Source organism: Conger conger, chromosome 11 (genome assembly GCF_963514075.1).
Source record: "Conger conger chromosome 11, fConCon1.1, whole genome shotgun sequence".
In the NCBI taxonomy this organism is placed as follows: domain Eukaryota; kingdom Metazoa; phylum Chordata; class Actinopteri; order Anguilliformes; family Congridae; genus Conger; species Conger conger.
In genome coordinates, this window is record NC_083770.1 from 46,642,704 (window position 1) to 46,659,813 (window position 17,110).

General features: G+C 47.4%; 1 protein-coding gene across 1 annotated transcript; it reads left to right on the plus strand.

Annotated features, from left to right (window-relative positions):
- Nucleotides 1-305: 305 nt before the first annotated feature.
- On the plus strand, nt 306-16,492 carry ncaph (non-SMC condensin I complex, subunit H). The gene is made up of 18 exons (XM_061261156.1): nt 306-429; nt 1,237-1,457; nt 1,649-1,739; nt 1,917-2,009; nt 2,453-2,570; nt 2,890-3,038; nt 3,948-4,137; nt 4,931-5,013; nt 5,522-5,721; nt 8,390-8,535; nt 12,103-12,209; nt 12,715-12,834; nt 13,024-13,131; nt 13,799-13,948; nt 14,582-14,692; nt 14,996-15,069; nt 15,486-15,561; nt 16,042-16,492. Exons 2-18 carry the CDS (start codon nt 1,246-1,248, stop codon nt 16,099-16,101), a joined length of 2,088 nt encoding a protein of 695 aa, XP_061117140.1. The 5' UTR covers nt 306-429; nt 1,237-1,245; the 3' UTR covers nt 16,102-16,492.
- The last annotated feature ends 618 nt before the right edge of the window (nt 16,493-17,110 follow it).

The following is a 17,110-nucleotide window of genomic DNA, read 5'->3' on the forward strand; positions in this document are numbered from 1 at the left end:
GGCTAAGCAAGTACAGTGGGTTTTCATAACCACGTGCAGCTAGGTTTCTGCAGTAACTTGGTAAAAACATGGTATTCTTCAGGGACAGTACAGTACAGGGTATAAACAAGGCACTAGGTATTAAAGATACATTAGGCCTACAGAAGAATATAAAAATAAAGAAAACAATATGGGTTGTAGACTCAATACGCTCAGTCTATTCTATCTATATGGAAATCAGTGGATAATGAATAAAAAAGTGAACGTAAGTTGCGCGCAATGACGTCGTTGTAAACGTCACCGCGTGATTTACGTAAACCGTCCGGCGCAAATTTTCAAATGGTAATCAGGAAGGAAAACAGAAGACTGGCGAGCTAAGGACTACACTTGGGAAAATCTTTTTTTTTTTCCCCAGACCTGCTTCTTAACAGCTAAGAACTAAACACGGAGGTAAGGTTTTTATTACTAGCGCATACAACTATACATACATCTGTTCACGATGCAGTAGCAATTTTTTTGTGCTGGCGTTAACTATCGAGCGTGAATCATTAAAGCTGGCGTTGCTACTAGCTAGCTAGCAGCACTAGTCTGAGTTCTGAGTTTCCATGAGTTAAAATTAGCTACAGCTACCTACATTGTTAGTTAGTTAGTTAGCTAGCTATCACAGTGAAATGTTTCGTGCCAGTGTAATGTGGCAAGCATTAGCTTGCTAGTTTATAATATTACGAACTTTAGCTACATTAACTGAATTATCGGTGTGTAACGTATACGTATGTTGAGTCTTTAGGAACTAGCTAAGTTATCTAACTTCGCTACCTTACGCTATTGGACATTAACGTTACGAGTTTACAAATGCAGCTGACAAATTAGTATTCTATTCTATTTTAATCAGCCAGCCTAGCGAAGTTTGCTTGACATGTTTAAACATGAAGCATGTCGGTGTGAGCTAACAGTTGGCTAATGTTAGCTAACGCTACAGTTAGCGAGATGGTAAGTCTACTGTGTAGATAAACAGTGACAGTCAATGAATGACGCAGATTTGGCGAAAAGGGTTGACTAGTTAAGTAATGGAGCATATTATTTAAAGCTATAGCTGGGATATATAATAATCGTTAATTGGCTGAGAAGATTGATGTACTGTTAAACCTGCCCCTGCTCTAGTTGTACCGTTAACCTTTAACGTTAGATAGGTAGAGCGGGCTAGCTAACTTTATTTACGCAACATAAAGCTAGTCTATCTTACTTTTCCCCGCCCAGGTAGCAGCCATGAGTGCCGCCGCCACCCCAGTTTCTCGAGTGCGTCAGTGGGCCTCGCCTTCCCTGGTGCAAAAGGGCTCGTCCGTCCTCACCAGCACCCCGCTCCTCGCTGCCTTCCCCGGCAACGATGACGAGCTGGAGCGGCGCCAGAGGCGGAGGTCCAGGGTCATGGACCTCCACGCAATGTCGGATATGTCTGTCGCGGAGTCCCCTCTACACAGGTATGGGTGCCAGGCCCCCTATGCTGTGCTGCAGCTTTAATGCAACAGCCCACACCATTTTACAGACCCGATATCGCCACTTGTCTGACATATTCCTTTGTACAATGCGATGCCGCTCTCACTTGTTTTCAAAAAGTACTGTAATAACAAAAATTCATCGAGCGTTACTCCCCTTTTCAATTTGCGTGTAGTGCTACTGGGACCCCTTCAGCAGTGCCAAAACTGTCAAACGCACAGATCTCCGAGCATTACTCCACCTGCATCAAACTCTCCACTGAGAATGTGAGTACACAGATCTGCATACTAATGCAGAACCTGGCAGACGAGGAGAAAAACTTTTGAATGTTGTTTCTTTATTCTAATTTATATTTTTGTTGCATTAGATTATGGCAAAGTGACATACACTACGGGAAGTTCATGTGTGTTCTGATATTTCTTATTCTTTGTCATCTTGTGTAGAAAATCACCACCAAGAATGCTTTTGGACTGCACCTGATTGACTACATGGCTGACATCCTCAAGCAGAAGGACTCGGAGCTCACCAATTTCAAGGTGTGCTTTTGCTGTCGTGCTTCAGATTTTATGAAACTGAATTTTTAAACGGATGCATTTGATGCTAGTCTCTAATCAATGATAGTTTTATCGTTGATAAGTATAATGTGAACCCAACAAGAATTTGTAGTGTAACAAAGTCAAGATAACCTTTACAGCCATTACATTACATTATTGGCATTTGGCAGACGCTCTTATCCAGAGCGACGTACAGTTGATTAGACTAAGTGGGAGACGATCCTCCCCTGGAGCGATGCAGGGTTAAGGGCCTTGCTCAAGGGCCCAATGGCTGTGCGGATCTTATTGTGGCTACACCGGGAATCGAACCGCTGACCTTGCGTGTCCCAGCCAAATATCTATTACATTATCCCAAAAAGAAACCAAAGTGATTTCTAGAGGAGGTCAGGGGAGCCGTGGTGCAGTGAGTGTTTGTTCTCTCCCAGGTGGCAGCGGGTACCTTGGACGCCAGCACCAAGATCTACGCGGTCAGAGTGGATGCTGTTCATGCTGATGCCTATCGGGTGCTGGGTGGCCTGGGCGCCGAGACCAAGCCAGGAGAGGGTGAGAGAGGAGGCGTCTTGTGGTACTGTCTGTGATTTTTGGTTGGATAATTGGGAGTATTGGGGGGGGGGGGTGGCGACATTGGCTCAGGCGGTAAGAGCAGTCGTCTGGCAGTCGGAGGGTTGCCGGTTCGAAGTGTCCCTGGGCAAGGCACCTAACCCCCCAAATGCTCCTGATGAGCTGGTTGTGTTTTGCATGGCAGCCAATCGCTGTTGGTGTGTGAGTGTGAGTGCAAAGCATCAATTGTGCAGTGCTTTGGATAAAGGCGCTGTATAAATGCAGACCATGTAGCGTGTACTGTGTGCCCCTGTGTGGAAAGAGAGGGAAGGTGGCAGTGGAGGAGAGGAGGGGGAGGAGGACGCTGGAGTGACCGCGGCGAAGGCGGTGAAGAAGAAGAGGCCTCCTAAGAAGACCGTCGAGCAGAACCTGAGCAACATCAACTGCTCCGACTCAGAGAGGAAGTGCGAGGTAAACTGTGTGTGAGAGTCTTTGTCTGTATACACACGTCTGTGTATATGTGTCTCTGTCTGCCTCTGTCTGTGTATATGTGTCTGTCTCTGTCTGTGTGTCTGTGAAAGTCTTTGTTGTGTGTCTGTGTCTGTCTTTGTCTAGGTGTGTCTGTGTATGTCTGTCTGTATGTATGTATGTGTGTCCACAGAGAGATGTTTTATGCCAGTTTAATGTGGCAAGCGTTACGTTAGCTTGCTGGTTTATAATAATATTGCTAACTTTAGCTTGGCTAACTGAATCATTGGTGTGTAACGTTGACTGTTTATGAACTAAGTTAGCCAACGTCGTGCAAATGGACATTAACTAACATTAGCTGATTCATGGCCGAAGTTCTTGGGAGATTGTATTTAAATGTGTGAGTCCGAGTAAGGGGCGTGGCCCTGACAGGTAGCAGTGGAAGGGGACATTGCTATTAACATATACTGCTCTGTGCTGTCTATTAAATGTCATGTATTGATATCGAGGGCAACAATGGAAATACATTTGTGACTTTGTACCGTCCTTAATAATTTTCAGATGCATGGATTTTGAACTATGTATTTAAATCATTGTCAAATAAACTAAAGCAGGATTTCAGTAATTGTTAAGAACTACGCTTAAAATAAAGGAGCAGAACGACTCGTTTCCATTCAATCCTAACCCTTTCAGTCCCGAGCCCAATGGTACCATGCATGTTTTAGCTGTGGTTGAGAGAATTTAGTAAGGTTTTTAATAGGGGCTCAAAACAATTGTGAATGTCGCGGTCATTTTGATTGGTTGAAGAGGTATAAGCCTGAGGATTTGACAGTAGTTCAGTCTCGGGACTGAAAGGGTTAGTGTGTGTGTGGGGGGGCTTCACGCAGGTTTCTCCGTCCCCCCCTCGCCCAGGTGGACCCCATGTTCCAGCGCATGGCATCCTCGTTCGACGAGAGCAGCACGGCGGGGGTGTTCCTGTCCGTGCTCTTCAGCGAGGACAGCCGCTGTGAGCTGCTCTTCCCCTCTCACATGACCCTCCTGCGCTCCGCCCCTGCCTGCCCGGCCCCGCCCCCGCAGCACATTGCAGCCAATCCCTTCACAGGTAAACCTGCAGCTGCTCACAAGCTCCGCCCACTTCTGAGTCTCATGAAGGCCCAGCAAGTTCGGGCGGTTCAGTTAGTGTACTGTCCCTGATTTATCCACAAAATATTAAACTATTTTCCAAATGACAACCAATTGGCACCTCCACCTCCCGCTCAGGAGTACTGTCTGTTCTGGCCGCGGAGGTCAGAACAGCAGAATCTCTTACCGCCTTCAAGACGCACCTCTCCCCGTCCCTCCCTACCTCCCTGTAAACCTTAACTGTTGTTGTTGTCTTTACCTGTGTTATTACGCTAGGATGATACCTTTGCTAGTTTTGTTTGGCTAGGTAAGGTGTTTATTGTTCATATAATTGCGTGGTGCGGTATTATAAATAAAACAAAAATCGATAATCAATTGATAATTATCTTTCTTGTACTGGTAGCAGTTGAAATTGTTCTTCCCTCTCGGGTCTTTCAGGGCCCTTGTCCCTGGTTATGGGTATGCACTTTGCACTGGATAAGAGCGTCTGCCAAATGCCATTCATGTAATGTAATGTAACATGGGGAGTCATTAAACAAAGTGATTACATATTCTTGTGGGGGAAAAAAATACAGAAATAATATAATATATATTCTCGTATTGTTACCATTGACTAGCATTGAAACGTGAGGCAGCGATGCTGGATCCAGTCGCACTGGATCCAGAGAGCAGAAACAAAGAGCAGAAAGTGAGCTTCAGTAACGAAGGCTGGTTTGGCCTGATCTCCCCTCAGTGCGGGTTCCTGTGCCCACCTCTCTGTGTTCTCTCCCCAGGTGGTCTGCAGCAGGCTCAGGAGAGGAGCTCGATATGCCCCTCCCTGAAGGACTTCTCCTTCACCAGCTGGAACCCAGACCAGGTCCGTCTCCCTGTCCTATGTCCTAATGCCTGATTCACAGTAATTATATATGATATACTGTATACTGAGATGACATCTTGTGCTCGTGCTTTCTCTGTGTACTCTGGTTTCTTCCCACAGTCGTGCAGGTTATACTAATTGGAGTGTCTAAATTGCCCGTTGGTGTGTGTGTGTTGGTATGAGTGTGTGAGTGAATGCTGTGTGTGTGTTGGTATGAGTGTGTGAGTGAATGCTGTGTGTGTGTTGGTATGAATGTGTGAGTGAATGCTGTGTGTGTGTTGGTATGAATGTGTGAGTGAATGCTGTGTGTGTGTGTGTGAGAGAGTTGGTATGAGTGTGTGAGTGAATGCTGTGTGTGTGTGTGTATGACCTGCAATGGATTGGCGACCTGTCCAGGGTGTATTCTCACCCAGTGCATGCTGGGATAGGTTCTGAGCAGGTTTGATAACGGATGGATGGCTGTGCTCATGGTTGATGCTCTTCCTCTCCCCCCCCCCCCCCCATGCAGACGATGAACCAGCTGCTGGAGAAGATGAAACAGGGCGAACACGCGTTTGACGTGAACGCGGAGGTGGAACCGGAGGCGGGAGAATTCCAGGATTTCGGGGACGATTTCGATGCGGACTACGAGGAGGGGCCGGGGGAGGGCGGCGAGGGGGATAAGGAGCAGAAAGAGTCCTGTGCCCTCACGGGGGCCGGTCGCGGGAGGTGAGAGGCGCTGAACCGTTCGATCCGAGGGCCTGGTTCTGCCCTGGTTCTGCCCTGGTTCTGCCCTGGTTCTGCCCCCGGGGCCCCAAACTTCCCTCCCAGACAGCAGTGAGCTCATCTCATGTTTACATTACATTTTTGGCATTCTGGCAGACGCTCTTATCCGGAGCGACGTACAGTTGATTAGACTAAGCGGGAGACAATCCTCCCCTGGAGCGATGCAGGGTTAAGGACCTTGCTCAAGGGCCCAATGGCTCTGCGGATCTTATTGTGGCTACACTGGGATTTGAACCACGAACCTTGCGTGTCCCAGTCATTTACCTTAACCACTACGCCACAGGCCTTTAGTATCGGTGCCTTTCCTGTTTATTCATAAATAAGTAATAAATATCTTGTAGACATGCTGTTGTTTCTCTCAGCCCCCCTGCTCTAGTTAAATCCTGAGCAGAACTGCGATAAAGGGCTGAGTCGCTCTACCAGTGCTTGGCCTGAATCGCTGAGGCTCAAATCAGCTTAAACTTGCAGCGCTTAGTCCGGCCAAACTAATTGGATTCTGATTTGGAGCGTTAACAAATACGTTAACGTATTTTGTAAGTTCTGAATAATTCATTTGAGGCTTGCTGAAGAGATAAAGGCTTACTCTGCAGGGTTTTTTTTTTATTTTATTTTTTATTTTTTTTTATTTTTGAAAATATTATAGAAAAGGCGCATCTATGATTCACTGTCTTTGTGCACCTTTGCCAAATTTGTGCCCCTGTATTTGTTATTCTAAAATATGAATACTCGGCCAAAACAATTAGATTTGATCACTGAACCAAATCACTTGTTCACAATGACTCAACTTAACTTTTAGAGTAGTAGCATTTCAAAATTATTATTTTTTTTTGTCCTGGTAGAGGACGGTGTCTGATTTTGTTCAGCCTGATTTTTTTTTTTCTAAAAGCAATGAAAAAATTCAGTTTGGTCCACATACAGTGCTCTTGTGCTAAAAGTTAGAAAAAATGTTTTGTTTGCTAAAACCAGAAACAAACCCACAGTATGTTTTAATTACTCTTTATAAAAAAATATATATAGATTCTGATTTTTTTTCAATTAATCCACTTCTACTGTTTCCACTTCCCTTTATTTAGAACCACAAAATGTCCACTTTGAAACATGTATCAAGTATTTCTTCATGCTATAGTAAAGCATTGTAAAAATAACTAAACAGTGAATCTATAGGTATCTTTTATCTGGGCAATCTAAACAAATGTTCCTATAGTATTTCATGAAAAATGAGGAAATTGAACTTGTGAGTTTGGAAGTACAAGATTTCTTCAAAGATATGAAAGCACAATGCCTGTTTTGAACAGGTGAACGGGGTGTGTTACAGGTGCTTTGAGTGTTGTGTCTAAGGTTTCGAAAATTGAGCACAAGCTTATGAGATTAGGGTTGAAGTGATTGTAAAAAAAAAAATAAAAAAAAACAACTGTAAGGATATAACTATATATTGTCAATTAGATCATAATATATATTATTTTGTGCAGTGGTTAACAGTTAACCGGTGGTCATTATTTGTCAGCACCATTCATTCCTCAGCCAGGCTGTCCCCTGGAGAGAGATTGGGCGGTAGTCTAACAATACAATACAAACAATAACCCCTAACGTTAGCCCTCCTCAGCTTTCATACGGCTTGAGGCTTGCCACGCACGCACACACACTGCTCATTTTAACACTCGCTTGAAGGCCCCTGATTGGACTACAGAAATGACCCAGTGGAAAGGTGAAAGAGTTCACTTTACAATGCACATACAGTCGCTGGGAGTGTTCAAACGGCTACCCGACGGGCGGCTGTGACTTGCGTGTTACATGTCCCTTCACAGACGGATGTGAAACCCGCGTTGAGTTTGATCATAGGACCGTTGACCGTTGAAATGCAATGTGATTCCTAGGCCTGTAGCGTAGTGGTTAAGGTGCATGACTGGGACCCGCAAGGTTGGCGATTCGATTCCCAGTGTAGCCACAATAAGATCCGCACAGCCGTTGGGCCCTTGAGCAAGGCCCTCAACCCCGCATTGCTCCAGGGGAGGATTGTCTCCTGCTTAGTCTAATCAACAGTACGTCGCTCTGGATAAGAACGTCTGCCAAATTCCATTAATGTAATGTAATGTAACATAATGTAATGTTATGTTATGTAGGCCTTTCTATGGGTTTTCTATAGGGCGCCTTAGTCCATAATGGGTTGAACCACGCCCACTTGAGAGAACAGATCCGGATACAGAGAATACAGTTGGGTGAACAGATACAGATAATGCTGCACTCACTTCCCCTTCCTTTGAGCCTTTGGGGTGGGTTTCACCAGAGCTTTTGTAGCTAGCACGCTAATCCAATCGGCGAGGTGAAGAAGCAAACGTATGGTGAAGCGAAATCGACATGCCGACAGGGCTCGTTCAAAAACCCGGCAGTCATCCTCGGAATTGCTTTTCCTCGCAGGGCGACAGAAATGTGAAGTTAAAAACTGTAAAATGGATTTGAAGTGTAAAAACGGAGGTGAGGGGGACAGGGTGGAGGACGGAGGGAGAGGTGTCTTTGATTGTAAACTCAAAGAGACCCAAACCTACTTGCATACGTGTTTGGTTCTGGCTCTGCGTGACATGCTTTGGTGTTCACTCTGCGGCTGGGTTTTCAGGGACGTGATCGCGATCGGAGAGGGCGACATCACCACCATGTGCCTGCAGCTGTCCTCCCAGCCCAGGGAGTACTCCTACTTCAGCCCCAGGACCATGGCCACGTGGGCTGGGCCCGGCTACTGGCGCTTCAAACCCCTGCACAAGCGTGAGTACACAGCCCAGATACTGGCGTTACAAATCCCTGCACAAGCGTGAGTACACAGCCCAGATACTGGCGTTACAAATCCCTGCACAAGCGTGAGTACACAGCCCAGATACTGGCGTTACAAATCCCTGCACAAGCGTGAGTACACAACCCAGACACTGGCGCTTCAAACCCCTGCACAAGCGTGAGTACACAGCCCAGATACTGGCGTTTCAAACTTCTACACTAGCGTGAGTACACAGCCCAGATACTGGCGTTTCAAACCCCTACACTAGCGTGAGTACACAGCCCAGATACTGGCGTTACAAACCCCTACTCTAGCGTGAGTACACAGCCCAGATACTGGCGTTACAAACCCCTGCACAAGCGTGAGTACACAGCCCAGATACTGGCGTTACAAACCCCTACACAAGCGTGAGTACACAGCCCAGATACTGGCGTTACAAACCCATACACAAGCGTGGGTACACAGCCCAGATACCGGCGTTTCAAACCCATACACAAGCGTGAGTACACAGCCCAGATACTGGCGTTTCAAACCCATACACAAGCGTGAGTACACAGCCCAGATACTGGCGTTACAAACCCATACACAAGCGTGGGTACACAGCCCAGATACCGGCGTTTCAAACCCCTACTCAAGCGTGAGTACACAGCCCAGATACTGGCGTTTCAAACCCATACACAAGCGTGAGTACACAGCCCAGATACTGGCGTTACAAACCCCTGCACAAGCGTGAGTACACAGCCCAGATACTGGTGTTTCAAACCCCTGCACAAGCGTGAGTACACAGCCCAGATACTGGCGTTACAAACCCCTACACAAGCGTGAGTACACAGCCCAGATACTGGCGTTACAAACCCATACACAAGCGTGGGTACACAGCCCAGATACCGGCGTTTCAAACCCATACACAAGCGTGAGTACACAGCCCAGATACTGGCGTTTCAAACCCATACACAAGCGTGAGTACACAGCCCAGATACTGGCGTTACAAACCCATACACAAGCGTGGGTACACAGCCCAGATACCGGCGTTTCAAACCCCTACTCAAGCGTGAGTACACAGCCCAGATACTGGCGTTTCAAACCCATACACAAGCGTGAGTACACAGCCCAGATACTGGCGTTACAAACCCCTGCACAAGCGTGAGTACACAGCCCAGATACTGGTGTTTCAAACCCCTGCACAAGCGTGAGTACACAGCCCAGATACTGGCGTTACAAACCCCTGCACAAGCGTGAGTACACAGCCCAGATACTGGCGTTACAAACCCATACACAAGCGTGAGTACACAGCCCAGATACTGGCGTTACAAATCCCTACACAAGCGTGAGTACACAGCCCAGATACTGGCGTTACAAACCCATACACAAGCGTGAGTACACAGCCCAGATACTGGCGTTACAAACCCATACACAAGCGTGAGTACACAGCCCAGATACTGGCGTTACAAACCCCTACACAAGCGTGAGTACACAGCCCAGATACTGGCGTTACAAATCCCTACTCAAGCGTGAGTACACAGCCCAGATACTGGCGTTACAAATCCCTACACAAGCGTGTAGGGCGGCCTGTAGTGTAGTGGTTAAGGTAAATGACTGGGACCCGCAAGGTCGGTGGTTCTAATCCTGGTGTAGCCACAATAAGATCCGCACAGCCGTTGGGCCCTTGAGCAAGGCCCTTAACCCTGCATTGCTCCAGGGGAGGATTGTCTCCTGCTTAGTCTAATCAACTGTACGTCGCTCTGGATAAGATTGTCTGCCAAATGCCAATAATGTAATAATGTAATGTGAGTACACAGCCCAGATACTGGTGTTTCAAACCCCTACACTAGCGTGAGTACACAGCCCAGATACTGGCGTTTCAAACCTCTACACTAGCCTGAGTACACAGCCCTGATACCGGCGTTTCAAATCCCTACACTAGCGTGAGAACAGAGGGCAGATACTGGTGTTCCAAACCCCTACACTAGCGTGAGTACACAGCCCAGATATTGGTGTTTCAAACTCCTACACAAGCGTGAGTACACGGCCGCATACTGGCGTTTCAAACCACTACACAAGTGTGAGTACACAGCCGCATACCAGCGTTTCAGGCCCCTACACAAGCGTGAGAACACAGCCGGATACCAGCGTTTCAGGCCCCTACACAAGCGTGAGAACACAGCCGGATACCAGCGTTTCAGGCCCCTACACAAGCGTGAGAACACAGCCGGATACCAGCGTTTCAGGCCCCTACACAAGCGTGAGAACACAGCCGGATACCAGCGTTTCAGGCCCCTACACAAGCGTGAGAACACAGCCGGATACCAGCGTTTCAGGCCCCTACACAAGCGTGAGAACACAGCCGGATACCAGCGTTTCAGGCCCCTACACAAGCGTGAGAACACAGCCGGATACCAGCGTTTCAGGCCCCTACACAAGCGTGAGAACACAGCCGGATACCAGCGTTTCAGGCCCCTACACAAGCGTGAGAACACAGCCGGATACCAGCGTTTCAGGCCCCTACACAAGCGTGAGAACACAGCCGGATACCAGCGTTTCAGGCCGCTACACAAGCGTGAGAACACAGCCGGATACCAGCGTTTCAGGCCCCTACACAAGCGTGAGAACACAGCCGGATACCAGCGTTTCAGGCCCCTACACAAGCGTGAGAACACAGCCGGATACCAGCGTTTCAGGCCCCTACACAAGCGTGAGAACACAGCCGGATACCAGCGTTTCAGGCCCCTACACAAGCGTGAGAACACAGCCGGATACCAGCGTTTCAGGCCCCTACACAAGCGTGAGAACACAGCCGGATACCAGCGTTTCAGGCCCCTACACAAGCGTGAGAACACAGCCGGATACCAGCGTTTCAGGCCCCTACACAAGCGTGAGAACACAGCCGGATACCAGCGTTTCAGGCCGCTACACAAGCGTGAGAACACAGCCGGATACCAGCGTTTCAGGCCCCTACACAAGCGTGAGAACACAGCCGGATACCAGCGTTTCAGGCCCCTACACAAGCGTGAGAACACAGCCGGATACCAGCGTTTCAGGCCCCTACACAAGCGTGAGAACACAGCCGGATACTGTGGTTTCCAGTGTGAGAACGCCGGGCAGGTCTGGGTCATGTGCGGGTCATGTGCGGGTCACTGGAGTAGTTTGGCTGCTGGGTTAGTCTGTGGTTTTCCTGTGCTACATGATACCTGACATTGACAGTCAGCGTTGCCTGATTATCAGGTATGAGCTCCTTTTTTAAAATTTATTTATTTTTTTGCTTAGCTGCTCAGACCATTAGTAATGGACATTACCATCCTTTTGTTAATGTTTTACTTATCACATTGAGAGAGAGTGGTTTCTGATAGGTTTCAGACATTTGATTAAAGAGTTTGTGCAAGTGTGTGGGAATTTTATATTTTTATAACCGATTATGTCTTTATCCAAGCGCCTGTTTTTACTTGTCAGATTTTCTCTTTTTGAGTACCTTTTGAACATTCTGTCATTCTGCCATCAGCCTGCTGTTATTTAGTTCTCGACCACCATGTTTATGGCATTCTGTACCTCTCCTCTGCACACAGAGGATCACCTCCCGGACAAGGAGAGCCGTAAGAGGAAGCCGAAGAAAACCTTTGAGCTCGACTTCAACGAAGACGTGAACTTTGACGTTTACTTCCGCACCACTCGAGTAAGTGTCCTGCCCACAGTTCGGTGGGCTTCCATAGTTTGGTATGTTCAGCAGATTTCGTTCTTTTTAATCATTTTAAATGGCCATTTCAGTTCTTTTGCTTGTGACATTATTCATGATTTAAAGCTATGAGGCAAGCAAGAATCAATCAGCCAACCATGTCAAACCGTCAGTTTTGCTTTTTAATAATGCACTTACAAATTTTTGCATTTTATACAATCCATACTCATCTGATTAAATTCTGAAAATAGGCCAACTATGATTTTATATGTGATTACATTTTAAAAATGGGTACTCGTCAATTTTCGACAGCTAGGCTTAATAAAACTTAGTCCTTGAAACGGTCTCTGAACTATTCATAAAAACTGGCCTGTAGCCAGTCGAGTAGAAGCCCCGCCCACACCATGATTGCTCGGAGCCTACTGGCCAATGGGTGACCACATGATCCCCGGCTCGTCCCGCTCACTGATGTCATACCTCAGCTCCTCCGCGTCTGTGATCCTAGGCCGCCACCACCATCAGCAAGTCTGCCCTGTCCACCAGCAACAAGAAGACCACGTTACCGGCCGACTTCCACTACCCTCCTGAGGCCCTGTCCCGGCTCAACTTCAAGCCCTTGAACACGGTCAGTCAGCCCCCCCCCGTCCGTCCGTCCGTCCGTCTGTCTGTCTGTCCGTCTGTCCGTCTGTCCGTCCGTCCGTCCGTCCGTCCGTCCGTCCGCGCGCCGTTCCAGCGTGGCTTTAGGCACAGGCGGGAAAAGTTAAGGGCCAAACCGTTGCCATGGTAACGCCCCCGTGTGTGTGTCTCCCGGCAGTTGAATAAGCGGGGTACGCAGCGGTTGTCTGGGGAGCTGGGCGACGGCATCGGCGACTACGACTACAACAACGCCAACGACACCGCCAACTTCTGCCCCGGCCTGCAGGTACAGTGTGTGTGGTGGGGGGGGGGGGGGGGGGGGAAATCTCTCCTTAATTCCCCTGCACGCGGAGAGGGAAAGTGCCACCCAGAGATGGGGAAAGTCCAAGTGAAAGTTCTGCCTCGTGTTTCTTCAACATCTCCGAACTCAGCCACTCATTTCACTAATTGGCTCTAGCTCCTGGCAGAAGAATTGTGCTAATTAGGCAATTTCAGGTGATTGGAACACAATACTGGGGAGGGTTTTTACTTTCTGGACCTGGATTTCTCACCTCTGGTGCCAATACAGTGCTCTTCAGTACAGTTCAGTTAGGGCGACATTAGCTTGGGTAGTAAGAGCAGTCGCCTGGCAGGCCGTTGCCAGTTCGTTCCCGCCCTGGGTGTGTCAAAGTGTCCCTGAGCAAGACACCTATCCCCTAATGCTCCTGACGAGCCGGTTGGTGCTAATCACCGTTTGTGTGTGAGTGCGCATATGAATGGGTGAATGAAAAGCATCAATTGTACAGCACTTTAGATAAATGCGCTATATAAATGCCAACCATTTACCCTTTAGATCACCATAGCACACTCCACTGGAGCTGCTTCATAGAGGTGCTCTCGGCACTCTGTTTTATGAAAATCCGTTTTTTCATGGAGACGTGTTGCTGACCGGCTGTGAAACGTGGCCTCTTCAGGGGGGGGACAGTGATGATGACGTGGGGGGGTCCGGAGGACCGGAGGAGGACTCCGACGTGACCAGCCAGCCTTTCGGCGTGCCAGCCTCCCAGGACATGGATGGCATCTCCACCTACGGGGAGGACAACCTCGTGCCAGAACCCCAGAAGGTAAGGGTTGTGTGTGAGGGGGCCACTGGGGAGGTCACTGGGGGGGCCAAGGGCCTCTGGGGGCAGATGATCGTTTTTAGGAGTGTTAAAATGTCCATCTGTACGTTTTTCATAGTAAACAAAAACGTCTGACACCTTCTCATGATGGGATTTTGGTAGTGCTATCGATTCAATGTGTTTGCGTTGTTAAGTTGCTCCTCCATGTGCAGTTTTTCCCACTCGTGTTGGATGCGACATTCCTGCCACCTGTTCAGATTCGCCGGCGCACAAACGGAGTGTTCCATGCCGAACGCGAAAGAGCAAGCGTCTATAAAGCGTCTTTAAAATGAGGTTTAATGCGCTGGTCAACACTGGTGTCAGACGATATTGTTGACACTACCACTGGATTTATCTTCTAGGAAAAATGAGCACTTAATGTGCTCCTAGATTTTAATGGCACTGTTATTTGTAGTGTCATCACAAAAATGAGGTTTAATGCACTGCTCAATACTAGCATGTCAGACTTATCTTCTAGGAAAGGAAAGATTTTATTAATGGAAGTGTAGACACTAAAAATGGGAGGAGTTTTTTATTATTATTTTTTTTATTTCTCTTCTCCCCTCCTCAGTCATCTCTGTTTCTTGCCCTCCGCAGGTGAACAAGATTGAAATAAACTACGCCAAGACGGCCAAGAAGATGGACATGAAACGTCTGAAGAACACCATGTGGAGCCTGCTGACGGACTGCCTGGACAAGCCCCCCGAGGTAACCCCCCCCCTCCCGAGGTTACCCTCCCGCCAACACTGCGGATAACTGACGCTTCATGAGAAGTGACTGCCTTTTTTTCTGTATTCTGGAGTTACTCCAATTACCTCCAGTATGCAGGCATTGTACGCTGCTTTGGATGAAAGCCACTGCCAGATGAATGCGATGCGACGGTGCTGTCTCTCTCCTGTCTGCACCTCTCTCTGTCCATCTTTTGTACTCTCTCCGGTCCCTGGGTTCTCCCTTTTTCCATCGCTCTCCTGCCCCCCCTGCACCCCAAACTGATCACATTGTTTCCCACAGGAAAGTGAGGGGGCCGAAACGGAGGTTTCTGGGGAGAAAGCGTTCAGCCAGACCACCAAGACCCTGCTTCAAAGGTAGCCCGCACCGTCTCTCACCGCCTCACACCGCCTGGAAGGCAAATGTACGTAGATTTGTGTGCAAAAATGGCCATTACGTATGACAATGCACTCAAAGCTGTGTAGCAGAAGGCAAATCTACGTGGATTTGTGTTGACAAATGGCCAGGTTGCGTATGACTTAAGGCACTCAAGGCTGTGTAGCGTGTGTATTGACGTGTGTGTGCACAAACAATCGTAACACACCCCAGAGTTGGCTGTTATGTACAACGTAACGCACTCAAGGCTGCGTAGCAGGTCGTGTGTATAGATGTGTGCACAGACGACCGTTATGTATGACGTAACGCACTCAAGGCTGCGTAGCAGGTCGTGTGTATAGATGTGTGCACAGACGACCGTTATGTATGACGTAACGCACTTCCTCTGCGCTCTCAGGCTGCCCCACACCATGGCCCAGAACATGTCCGTGCCGCTGGCCTTCGTGGCTCTGCTGCATCTGGCCAATGAGAAGGTGGGCCCTCCCCTCGACCAGCACACATTACATTACATTGTTGGCGTTTGGCAGACGCTCTTATCCAGAGCGACGTACAACAAAGTGCATACCCATAACCAGGGCTAAGTGTGCAGAAAGACCCTAGAGGGAAGTACAATTTCAATTGCTACCTGCACAACAAAGATAAGGACCAGGGCCTATCTTTTTTTCTTTTTTTTTCTTTTTTTTAAACAAACAAACAAATAAACAAACGAACAACAAAGCAAAAGTGATCAAACTTAACTATCCAAATACTGCTTACCTAGCCAACTGAAAATACCGAAACACAAAGTAAATCACAAAGACACCAATTAAGGTTCACAGGGAGGTAGGGAGGGAGGGACGGGGAGAGGTTTGAACTGCACTTTATTCAGGATCTGCTTTGGGTGGTGGGGGGTCAGGGCCATACATAATGTTTTTTTGTTTTTGTTTTTTTAAACAAACGCTCTCTTCCTGCAGAACCTGGAGCTCGTCAAAGTGGATGACATGTCAGATATCCTCATCAAGCAAGGTCACTGAGACGAGACCAGATGCCAGGATTTGTAATGAAGAGATTATGTAGTTACATTTTTTATTTTATTTGTATTATTATTATTTTAATTTTTTTTTCCTTTCTTAAGACCTCTTCTCTTTATGTTCCTGAAACGTGGTGTGCAAGCCCTACTTGAGTTTTTAATCTCAACTTGATTTTATCGACTTTGAATGGAGCGTAAAGCACCAGACATTTTTTTCACTTCTCTTGTCTGCAATTTTATTTCATTTTTAAATTCTGTAACCGTATCCAAACCTTACAATTACCCCTGTCTGCATTCTCTGCTCTGTCTGTTTCAGTGTATAATTTAAGGTCTTCACTGTCCACTATAACAGTGTAATGTGTAAATATTAAATAAAACACTTTTTTTAAATCTTTTTTTATTTAATTTAATTTTCATTTTTTTAAAGCGCCGTCTTGACTAACAACGGACTGTTGTGTGAAAGTGATTGTGAGACCTTTGAAGCTACACCGTTCATGGTTTAAAAAGGATAAGTAATATTAGACTGTTAGCAGCAGCATTAAAACCTTTTCAGCTTTTCCCAGAGTAGGTCTGCCCGGGAAACTGAAACATGGTTTTCCTGGGTGACAGAAGGCTGGGCCTGGCAGGCTTTCAGTAATTACCGGTGACTGCTCATATGGAGTCATTATTACCTACACCGCAGTGCCGTCTGCTTTGCCACTGCAGTCGGGGGGATTGCAGACTTGGGTCAAATACGTAATTGTTTTATTCAAGTAATTTTCTACGCTTTAATGGTGCTTGTCTGGTGCTCTCAAAAAGTGCAAACCCTGCCTTCTCGTCCTCTCGGGGCTCAGTTGCGCCAGGCAAGCTCAATCGAGCAAAGAAGAATATTTGAATCCAAAACGATTACGAAATTGACCCAGGTCGGGAGGTTAGCTATATCTAAAAAGGGATAATGTTGGGGATTATTACATTACATAGCTGAGGCTTTTATCCAAAGCGCGTATGCTCGAGTAATTTAGTTATTGGGTCTT

Bases quoted from the DNA above. Each gene is read 5' to 3' on its own strand.
- ncaph (XM_061261156.1), top strand. From the start codon at position 1,246: ATGAGTGCCGCCGCCACCCCAGTTTCTCGAGTGCGTCAGTGGGCCTCG. The intron at 3,039-3,947 runs GTAAACTGTGTG...CCCCTCGCCCAG, and splicing joins ACTCAGAGAGGAAGTGCGAG to GTGGACCCCATGTTCCAGCG. The intron at 5,014-5,521 runs GTCCGTCTCCCT...CCCCCCATGCAG, and splicing joins CCAGCTGGAACCCAGACCAG to ACGATGAACCAGCTGCTGGA.